This window comes from Corylus avellana, chromosome ca10 (genome assembly GCF_901000735.1).
Source record: "Corylus avellana chromosome ca10, CavTom2PMs-1.0".
Classification (NCBI taxonomy): Eukaryota; Viridiplantae; Streptophyta; class Magnoliopsida; order Fagales; family Betulaceae; genus Corylus; species Corylus avellana.
In genome coordinates, this window is record NC_081550.1 from 21,545,542 (window position 1) to 21,556,740 (window position 11,199).

The following is an 11,199-nucleotide window of genomic DNA, read 5'->3' on the forward strand; positions in this document are numbered from 1 at the left end:
ATATATGAATGGAACACCATTTTCACTGGTTTTCTCATATTGATACCGTAGAAATTTAAACATTGGTTCTACTGTTCTACATATTATTTCTTTTATGTTTTTAAGTTAAAATTTTATTGAGTTGCTACTGTAGAGTAGTTGCTTCAAAACTTGAAATGAAGAAGATTATGAAGGCCTTTGGCCTCTTCTTGAGTCCTATTTAATGTAAATTTTCACATGCACAATGAATGTACGACCAAGAAATCAATGTGCAAAATATATATATAAACCTACTGCATCGTACGGTGTGGTGTACATCTCTTCTTAATCCGTTGGCCAAACTTTGATGGAGGCTGCATTTGATAAATAATTTCATTTTAATATTATTCATCACACTTTTTTATTTTTATTTTAAATATTTTTTTACTTTTTACATTACATCAATCATTTTTATTACTATTCAAATAAAAAATCATTACAAAACAAAAAAAATTTTATTTTTTCATATTAAACATTTTTACTTTTTTTTACATTAATCAATTTTTACTACGGTATCAAACCGCTGAAACTCCAAAGCCTTTTACCAAACTGCCCCTCAATCTTTGATACCACATGTTGGGTTTGTCGAGACTCCTGCAATTTGAGATTCTATCGATATCTTTGCCTTCTTGTTATCTTTCCCCCTCTTCTTTGCACACTTTTTCATGCTGGTAGGTTGGCCCTTTGCTGTTCGTGTTCATTGTTCAGCAACAAAAGACCAACCTGAAAAAAATAAAAGAAGAGAAAATGTGTTGATACTTGATGGGCTGAGAAAAGAAAAAGAAAGCAAGAAAAATCTTGCCTTGTTGAAATGTTCCAGCTACAGCACATCACGTACGTGGGGCCAGCTTTTGTTTTGGCTATTTAAGTTGGTCAACAATGAATGCAATGAAAGAAAGAAGAAAGAAAGAAGACAAACAAAGCAGGAAGGAGCTGCAGAAAATCAGTACAGCTGCAGGAAAAGAAAACGAGAGATAGAAAAAATAGGAACACAATTTTGTCTTTCAAGATGCCAACAGATGCGAGAGATGGAAAAGAGAACCACAGTGAGATAGGCTTTGCTGAACATGAGCCGGCACAAAGTAGCCTATTTGTATCTTATGCAATTTTCAGCCGGCCACAGCAGACGTGCATGTGTAACCAACAAGAAGACAAAAACTATATGAGAAACTCAATATTTTTATTTTGACCATGTTTGATGTTTGGGAATAATTTTATTCATTATTATTTTTGTTTATATCAAATGCTTACTTTTTGTTTGATTTGTTATAACTTGAATATATAGTGAATACTTAATCTCTCTTAACATCTCATTGAAATCAAATTTTTAATTTGCACTTAATTGTTTTATCTTTCGATCAGGAGAATTGATTCTCTATCTAGTTGGGTTAAAAATATCTTGAGAATACGTACGTAATGAATTATTAAAGCCCTAGTACTTTTCCCTTCAATTTTTTCTTTACCATTTTACTCCATATTTATTTTAATCTCTGCATTGCTCCACTTCTTAGTGGAAAACAAAAATCAACTCTTTTTTTTCTTTTGGCACGATAATAAAAATTTTACTTCATTATTTACCATTTTATTTATTTATTTATTTTTGACATGTCCGTACAAGAGGGAGGAGGGAGATTCGAACTAGTGACCTCCACTTCATTAAGTGTGGTCCTAGCCGATTGAGCTACCTCTTGGGGACTATTTGCCATTTTATTTGGTCCAACGACCAATGCTATATTACCCTTGTTTTTGCCTTTTTGTTGGTCAAATAGCGCCTCGTTAAATGGGTAATTCAAAAAATATAAGAGTAACGAGAATAAAGGATTGAGATTCTTTACAATTTCTTTTAAATTTATGATTCTCAAATTTATAAATCTTAAACATTCATCTCATTTAAACGTCTAAAACAAATTATGTTTAAGTATTTAATAAAAAAATTTAATGAAAAAATTACCCTCAAAGAATTTAATAAGTCATGTTTCCTTATAAATCATGAAATAAAGGTAATTCCGTGATTTAAGGAAGATTCTTTCGATTCTATTTGACCAGCACCTGCCGACATACTTTGTTTTTAAACTCAAAGCTATATATATTTCTCACCCGAGTTCGTCTTGTTCCAGGGTTAGTTCCAGTAAAGAAGCTTTCCATCAATGGTGAACGATCAACTTCCGGAAATGGATCCCGCCAAAACGCATCCACTCACGGTCTTCCACGTGGTGGCAATGCCCTATCCCGGTCGAGGCAACATCAACCCCATGATGAACCTCTGCAAGCTCCTAGCTTTACGAAGGCCCCAACACATTCTCGTCACCTTCGTGGTCACCGAAGAGTGGCTCGGCTTCATCGGCTCAGACCCTAAGCCGTCTAACATACGCTTCGCCACCGTACCCAACGTCATACCTTCCGAGCTGGGTCGTGCCAAAGACTTTCCCGGCTTTTTGGAAGCCGTAAGCACGAAGATGGAAGCGCCCTTTGAGGATCTCCTGGACCGGCTTGAACTGCCGGTGACAGCCATCCTGGCTGACACTTATGTGTTTTGGGCTATCGGAGTTGGGAACCGGAGGAATATTCCGGTGGCATCGCTGTGGCCCATGTCGGCGACGGTGTTCTCTGTGTTGCACCACTTTGAACTCCTCGTGCAGCATGGCCATTTCGCGAAGGAAGTGTTAGGTGCGTCTAAAATCCTTATTTCAATAAATTTTTTTTTGGTCCCGCCTGCTTGGCTTTTGGCCTTATTGAAGACAAATATAGGTAACTTAGGTGAATAGATAAATGCTACACCTTCTAAATTTTTTCTCTACAAATTAATTTTAAATAAATTGTCACCATCCTATGAATTAGTTACATTAATTGAAAACCAACTTTTTAGAGAAAAAAATTGAAAAATATAATACTTCTCGATCAGTAAAAAGTATATGTAGTTAGAAATTTGGTAAGTTGTAGAATAATGTTTGAACTTGTGACATTTAAATACCATATTAAATCACTATTTATTCCAAAAGTTTAGACAATTAGAAACTTGGTAAATAGTTGAGTAATGTTTGAATTTATGACCTTGATCTACTAGAATTCCACATTAAATCACTATTTATTCTGAGGATTTGGCTTACATGCTGTTATTTTAATAACAGCATGTATGCTGTAGTTGAATTAATGGTCAAGATTGAATTTTTCAAAATCTCTTTTTCATTTTCTCTCTCTTATTAAATGCTTATAAAAGTAAGTCAACTTTAAAATCCAATCTTGACCGTTGATTCAATTACAACATACATGCTGTTATTTTAAAATTTAAACATCATATGTAAAAGTAAAAGCTATTATATATTAATTTTTTTTTTTCACTTGGGTGCATATATGTTTAATAGATGTGTACAAATTTCACTAATGATAGTTATTAGAAATTAGGTTAAAAAAAATTAAAATTTAATATATAATTTGGTTTTAGGGTGGCTAAATCCGTGAAAAGTCGCATTTTATGAAAGTTTTTATTTTTTATTTTTTATTTATTTTTTATTTTTTTATGTTGGTTTAATCCAATCCACCTCACTGTCACCATAAGGTAAAAATTAAAAGTGGCTTGAATGTAACGAATTATTTTATTATTATTATTTGTTGTTATTTTCTAAAAGGTTTTCACAAAATTAAATTAAATTATAATGAAAAAATTGCGCCATACGCAGGTTGTACGCATGTATAAAATGATTTTCTGTATAATAAAGCCATTTTATTAAAGTTTTTATGAAATGACAATTTTATTCTTAAATAAAAAAAAATAATAAATAAAAAAAATAAAAATCACTAGATTAAGCCAACCACCCCAAAGCCATTCGGGGTGTCGACCACCTCTTACTACCGATTTTTTAGGTGCTCAACCTCTCCCCTAGTCTTTGGAGGTAATTTGGCAACCCTAAGAGTTTAGCTTTGGAGTGGTTAATTTGGCCAAATTTTACTAACATTGTTTTTTGTATGCTTCTCTACTATGTGTTAAGAATGCAAAGATGAGCTTGTGGACTACATTCCAGGAGTGCCTGTTACACGTATTGTAGATCTTCCCACCGTTATGTCTAGAAGCAGTCATGATCAAGTCTTGCACCGATGCCTGGATGGTGTTTCGTCAGTGTCCAAAGTGCAATATCTTCTATTCACTTCTGTCAGCGAACTTGAAGCTAATGTCATTGACACTTTAAAAGGAAAACTCCCTTTACCGGTGTACCCTATTGGCCCTGCCATACCTTACTTTGAACCTCAAAAAAATTCTTCTACAACAAGTGATCACAATGGCGTAAACTATCTCCGGTGGCTAGATTGTCAACCTACATGCTCTGTCTTCTACATCTCATTAGGAAGCTTCCTTTCGATTTCAAGTGCCCAAATGGGTGAAATTGCAAGTGGGCTACAAGATAGTGGCGTCAGGTACCTATGGGTGTCACGTGGAGAAACTGATCAGCTTGGAGATGTTGGTGGTTGTGATATGGCGGGCTTAGTGTTGCCTTGGTGTGATCAGTTGAAAGTATTGTGCCATCCAGCGGTAGGAGGGTTTTGGACACATTGTGGATGGAATTCTACAATGGAGGCTGTTTTTGCTGGTGTTCCTATGCTTACTTTTCCTATATTGGGGGATCAATTCCCAAACAGTAAACAGGTTGTGGAGGATTGGAAGGTTGGATGGAGGGTTAAGAAAGATGTGAGATCTGAAAATTTAGTGACAAGGGGAGAAATCTCTGAGCTTGTGAAAAGGTTTATGGATCAAAAAAATAATGAAAGTAATGAAATGAGGGAAAGAGCGAAACAACTTCAAAAAGCTTGTCGAAGCGCAGTTGCTGAAGGTGGGTCATCTGAAACAAATCTTGATGCTTTTATTAAGGATGTTTTAAAAGGCCACAACTATTAACCATATTGTAATGTGTTATGTCTCATTAGCTAGTTGGTGAGACAATATTTCAAAAGGCCAAGATCATTAAGCAGATTGTTATGTGTCATATTTTGGTAATGTATTAATTTGAAGCCTATGACTGATAATTTCGTAAAGTTCATGTGAATTTCGATGGAACCTTGATTCTAACTTCTAAGCATCATTTATTTTATGTTAATTTTTACCCTTAAAAGCTTCTTCAGTTTCTAGGAGAAGATCCAAGGAGAAGACAACTAGCGGCAGCTTGATTATAAAAATGTTTAATTAAAGTATTTACAAATTGACGTGACAATTCATAAATGTTAAAATTATTAATTCTAAATAATTTACAAGTTATTATAATTAAATTATAAATTGCCTCATTAACAAGACAAGAAAACGAGTATAAGATGTAGTTTCGTAAATTACTCGCATATAATTAATTTTTACATAACTTTTCAAAGAACATTAAAAGATGAGGCCAAGACCTTAATTTGTGCAGGCCAAGACAATAGTCCAGCTTTTTTTTTTTTTTTTTTTTTGTGGCTATCAATCGCATATGCAGTGTTTAAACATATTGTGTTTTGTCTTTCGGATGAAGAGAAACTTTATTTTAATTGGTTAAAGATGAGGCGACTAATTGTCTTATTGATCATATTGTGGGACAAATTGTCTTTTTCTTGAAGGAGAAGTTCTTATCGTTATCTTAGCCACTAACTTCTCTTTTCGATTCGGACTTGGTTAATTTTATTTTTGATATTTTCAATATTAAGTCTCTCGCTTTTTTTTTTTCATTAGAGTAAGAGTGAAAAATACCTAAAAACCTTTCTTTCTAATCAATTAAAAAACAAAAACAAAAACAAAAGCAAAAGCAAAAGAACCTTTTAAAAATGGAGGAGACATCTACCTACCAAAAAGCTATTCCGGTGATAATTATGTGGACTTTGTCAGTCTCATTGCTGGTGATAATTATCATGATTTTTTTTTAAAAATTTATAATTAAAGAAAACCTCGTTGTATCTACTTGAATTTCTACACGATTTGATAAATCTCTAAGCTTTTAAAATTTTTAATTTAGATCTTTAAATTTTTAATCGCTCTCAATATAGATCTTTACATCAATTTTAGTCATTAAAAATACCAAAAAAGACCTAAATGTTCTTAAATTTTTTTTAAAATAAAAAATTGTTTTAAAATTAAGAATAAAGTTAAAATTTTATATAAAAATTAGAGATATAAACGTCATGTAACGTTTAAAATCTAATAAAATAGTCCACATAAAAAGCAATTGAAAATTTAAAGGTCAAAAATAAAAAATTTATGAAATTGCGTGGAAGTTGATAGGAGTAAACTGAGTTTCCTTATAATTGTCATGAATAGTTCTAGTAGCAAATGGAATCTTTCAAAAAGCTACATTGGTATTAATAAATGGCCGAGCTGCGTGCATCACATTTTATTTATTTTTGGCTTTATTTGATAAAATATGAAACTCAAAGAAAGATATTCTCACCTCACAGAATTCAGATAGTAGCTTTTCGATCAGTTCCAGGAAATGGATTCTGCTAAGACGTATTCAAGCACCGTCTGCCACGTGGTGGGGATGCCCTTTCCCGGTCGAGGCCACCTCAACCCCATGATGAACCTCTGCAAGCTCCTAGCTTTGAAAAGGCCCCAACACATTCTCGTTACCTTCGTAGTCACCGAAGAGTGGCTCGGCTTCATCGGCTCAGACCCTAAGCCAGCTAACTTCCGCTTCAACACCATTCCCAATGTCATACCTTCCGAGCTGGGTCGCGGCAAAGACTGGCCCGCCTTCGTGGAAGCCGTAAACACGAAAATGGAATCGCCCTTTGAGGAACTCCTGGACCGGCTTGAGCCGCCGGTGACAGCTATCGTGGCTGACACTTATCTGCCTTGGGCAATCGGAGTTGGGAACCGGAGGAATATTCCGGTGGCATCGCTGTGGCCTATGCCAGCGACGGTGTTCTCTGTGTTTCACCATTTTGAGCTCGTCGTGCAGCACGGCCATTTCCCGATTGAAGTGTCAGGTTCGTCTATTTCCCTGATCTCAATCAATTTTTTTTTTTTTTTTGGTCCTGCGTGGCTAGGCTAGTAGAGAAAAAAAATTGTCAAATTAATTATTTGATCAACCTTGAAAATTTTCATGAAATGAAAAGTTAAGGAGAAAAAGCAGAAGAAAGAGAAAAAATGGATACATTATTTTTGGGTGGTATTGGATATCGACACCCACCATAAGTTCCTAAACTCTACAATTTAGGATGAGTTTTTTTTTTTTTTTTTTTTTTTAAATAATAATTAAAAAAAAATTGTTCTTATGCTTTATTGATTTTTACAATACAAATGATCCTAAATAGGAATATATGGTACGTGAATATAATATAAATAAAATATTGATTTTTTTCTTTGTTGTATAAATTAAATCAGGTTTTGGAAAACATACTGAGAAAGAAATTATAAAGGGAAAGTACCTTTTTTTTCTTTTGAACTTCAACGCCTTGGCATTTTTCTTTATGAAATTTTTCTTTATGAATTGTTAACTATATTACTTTGTCTCCATAAACTAGTATTTTGTGTCCAAAATTTTCTTCCATCAATCAAAGCCATTAACTCAGACGGTCAAAGTGACAATACGTTATAGTTCATGGGGGCAAAGTAACTCAAAGTGCCGAGTTGATCGTCTGAGTTAATGGTTTTGACTGACGGAAGGGGATTTTGAACACAAAATGATAGTTCATGAGAGCAAAGTAGTACAATTGACAGTTCATGAGGAGAAAAGTATCACGGAGAAAAGGTAATTTTCCGAAATTATAAAACCTATATAGAAAGAGAGTTGTTACATAAGCATCCACTTCTCGGTGGAAATGGGGGCCTATCTCTTGTCAAATGCACAGTTAAATCTATAGGACCACATAACACATAATTGGTTTGTTAAATAGCATTTTTAGAAGTCAAGGTATAGTTTAGAATATGTTTGAGATTGTATTTAAAAAATAGGACTTTTAAGTTAAAAAAGTGTTTTTTAACAAAAGTTTAATTTTTAAACTTTTGCCAAAAGTGTGTTTTGGCTATTTTTAAACTTTGTGAACTCTTAAAAGCGCTTTTAATTTTTTTTACTAAACAGTTACTTTTTTGTTCTAATGGACTTTTTAAGTGTTAAACGCACTTTTAGAACCTTCAAACGCACACCCAAACAAATTCTTAATTGGTTGGGGACCACGTCTCATTAAACGAATGACACTAGTTCAAATCCTATTTTCCTATTTTTCTCTTCTTGTGTGGACTTGTCAAAGAAAAAACAAAACTTCATTTTCAAGCTTTCCCTACAACGCAATTTTGAACTTTTTAGAGCGTGTTTGAAATTGCTTTGATAAATAAAGCTTTTAAGCCAAGAAGAGAAAAAAGCTTCATTATTAAACTTTGTGCAAAAGTGCATTTTTGGCTATTTTTAAAATAAATAAAAAAAAGTCATAGATGTACTTTTTAAGTTTCTTATCTCAAATATGCTTGAATTCAAAATGAGCTTATACATCTATGTACCTTTGTAATAAAATGATCTCATGTATAATTCACCCAATTATTTTTATTAAAAGTTTATGAAATGAAAATTTTATTTTTAAATAAAAGTTATTAAAAAGTTGTTATGGGATCAACCACCTCATATGACATATGAGGTGCGATTAGTCATCTCCTTTGGCTGGTTTTGGGGTGGTTGCACCCCAACGTCAAAGATGTAATTAGGCCAGCCCTAGAATCTAACCTTTTGAAGTGGTATGGCTACCTTTAATGCAAAATTCTTACTTACATTGCTTTTTGTATGCTCTTTGCCGTGTGTTTAATTAAGAACGCGGAGATGAGCTTGTGGACTACATTCCAGGAGTGTCTGCTACACATGTTGTAGATCTTCCCACCTTTATGTATGGAAACGGTCCAGTAGTCTTGCATCGAACCATGGAAGGTCTTTCATCGCTTTCTAAAGCACAATATCTTATATTCGCTTCTATCCACGAGCTTGAATCTGAAGCTATTGACACTTTAAAAGCAAAACTTCCTTTTCCGGTGTACCCTATTGGCCCCACCATACCCTATTTTGAACTTCAAAAGAATTCCAATTTAACAGATGCTCACACTAGCGTCAACTATTTTCGGTGGCTAGATTCTCAACCTACAGACTCTGTCTTATACATCTCATTTGGAAGTTTCATTATGGTTTCAAGTGCTCAAATAGATGAAATTATAGGTGGGCTGCAGGATAGCGGTGTGAGATACTTATTGGTGTCACGTGGGGAAGCTAATCGACCTAAAGATACTTGTTGTGGTGATATGGGTTTAGTGGTGCCTTGGTGTGAGCAATTGAAGGTGTTGTGCCACCCCTCAGTAGGAGGGTTTTTGACACATTGTGGTTGGAATTCCACACTGGAGTCTGCTTTTGCTGGTGTTCCTATGCTTACTTTCCCTATATTTTGGGATCAAATCCCAAATAGTAAATGGATTGTGGAGGACTGGAAGGTTGGATGGAGGGTTAAAAAAGATGTGACAAGGGGAGAAATATCAAAGCTTGTGAAAAGGTTTATGGATCAAAATAGCAATGAAGGGAATGAAATGAGGAAAAGAGCAAAAGAACTTCAAGAGGTTTGCCGAGGCGCAATTGTTGACGGTGGGTCATCTGAAACAAATCTTGATGCATTTATTAAAGATATTTCAAAAGGCCATGATCATTAAGCAAATTGTTACGTGTTATTTTTCAGCAATGATTTAATTTGTAGCGTTATGACTGATAAGTTCAAGATGTTCATGTGAATTTCGAACACTTTAATCGCATATATGAATGGAACACTATTTTCACTGGTTTTCTCATATTGATACCGTATAAATTTAAACATTGGTTCTACTGTTCCACATATTATTTCTTTTATGTTTTTGCGTTAAAATTTTCTTGAGTTGCTACTGTAGAGTAGTTGCTTCAAACTTGAAATGAAGAAGATTATGGAGGTGGACACAAATAGTGGCAATTTCATCATGAGAATAATTGGTAAAATAATTATGAATGTGTAATTAAAAAATTAATTATTATGATTATAATTATTTCATCAATTTATTAAAAATTTTATCGTAAAAATTGTAATCCTCTAATAATCTCTTTCGTCATTTATGTAGTAAAAAATGAAGGTTATGTCTGGTTCTCTGCTCCCTGCTTGGCAGCTTGCCAAACTTTTTCATTGGACGAGGAGAAGTCAAAGTGTCAAACGGATGATGAGTATCCTGAAATGGAAAACCTCCTATGCGATTGGGCTGCAAAATTTGTCTTTTACAGTAACCAATAGACTGGGTGCATATCAGATAGTTGCACGTTATTTTTTGAAGGCCAATGACAAACATAGCCGATAACTAGACTTTTTTTTTTTTTTAATTAAATTGTTTTATGTCTACTTTTGTCTATTTTAGTTTTTCTTTTTTCGTTTTTCAAAATCAACAATGATAGAGCATATAAAGATTCAGTATATATATTGCACAATGGGAGAGAAAGGGGAGAGATATTTTATTTAATGCCTTCTACTTTATGAGACGTGATTCAACTGATTGAACTCTTTCATAAAACTATAAATTCAGTAATTAATTTGAAAAAAGACTTATAAAAAATGACCAAAGATATACATATAAACAGATTTAACAAGTCTTTTTTTTTTTTTTTGACATGTCCACACAAAGAAAGGGGGAGGGGGGATTCGAACTTGTAACCACCGCTTCATAAGGCGTGATTCACAGCCGATTGAACTACATCTTGAAGACTAGATTTAACAAGTATTTATTGCGTGGGATCATGTATAAACATTTTCTCATATACATTGGAAGAGGAAACCAAACCGGCCAGTTTCCTGTTTGCCCCGAAGAACTTAAGGTTGCTTTGATCAAATAGCAGATCATTTCTCAACTAAATCTAGCTTGCTCTTTATTGTTACAAAGTTTCGTCGTGTTGGGGCCATCAGCATGCGTAGAAGGGAAGGAGCTGATGTTGTTAATATGTGATCAAATGCTTTGCATATTAATGTTAATAATTCTATGGCATCCGAGAAGAAAACATAGAACCATTATATTTCATAATTAATTGTTTATTTTATTTTTTGGAATAACATGAGACCTATAATTGGTCTATAATTTTATTAGCCATGTTTGGCAAGAGCCAGGCCCGGCACTGTTCCAGCTACAGTGCCAACTGACACGTGGCAGCAGAAATTAATTTTTTTTTTATCTTTTTTTAAAATCAAAATATTAAA

The 11,199-nt window shown here is 33.9% G+C and overlaps 3 protein-coding genes across 3 annotated transcripts in view; all 3 read left to right on the top strand.

The window, feature by feature from the left end:
• Positions 1 to 203, top strand: part of LOC132163164 (UDP-glycosyltransferase 87A2-like) — a 1,124-nt gene extending 921 nt beyond the window's left edge. The window contains exon 2 of the mRNA XM_059573351.1: positions 134 to 203. Within this exon, the coding sequence (XP_059429334.1) occupies positions 134 to 203 (70 nt within the window). The remainder of the gene's footprint in view (positions 1 to 133) is intronic.
• A 1,986-nt stretch (positions 204 to 2,189) lies between these two features.
• Positions 2,190 to 4,906, top strand: LOC132164695 (UDP-glycosyltransferase 87A1-like). Its single transcript, XM_059575245.1, has 2 exons — positions 2,190 to 2,685; positions 4,005 to 4,906. Exons 1-2 carry the CDS (start codon positions 2,190 to 2,192, stop codon positions 4,904 to 4,906), a joined length of 1,398 nt encoding a protein of 465 aa, XP_059431228.1.
• Positions 4,907 to 6,389: 1,483 nt separating this feature from the next.
• LOC132164120 (UDP-glycosyltransferase 87A1-like) lies at positions 6,390 to 10,304 on the top strand. The gene is made up of 3 exons (XM_059574544.1): positions 6,390 to 6,954; positions 8,769 to 9,581; positions 10,082 to 10,304. The coding sequence occupies exons 1-3, from the start codon at positions 6,459 to 6,461 to the stop codon at positions 10,246 to 10,248; spliced, it is 1,476 nt and encodes a 491-aa protein (XP_059430527.1). The 5' UTR covers positions 6,390 to 6,458; the 3' UTR covers positions 10,249 to 10,304.
• The last annotated feature ends 895 nt before the right edge of the window (positions 10,305 to 11,199 follow it).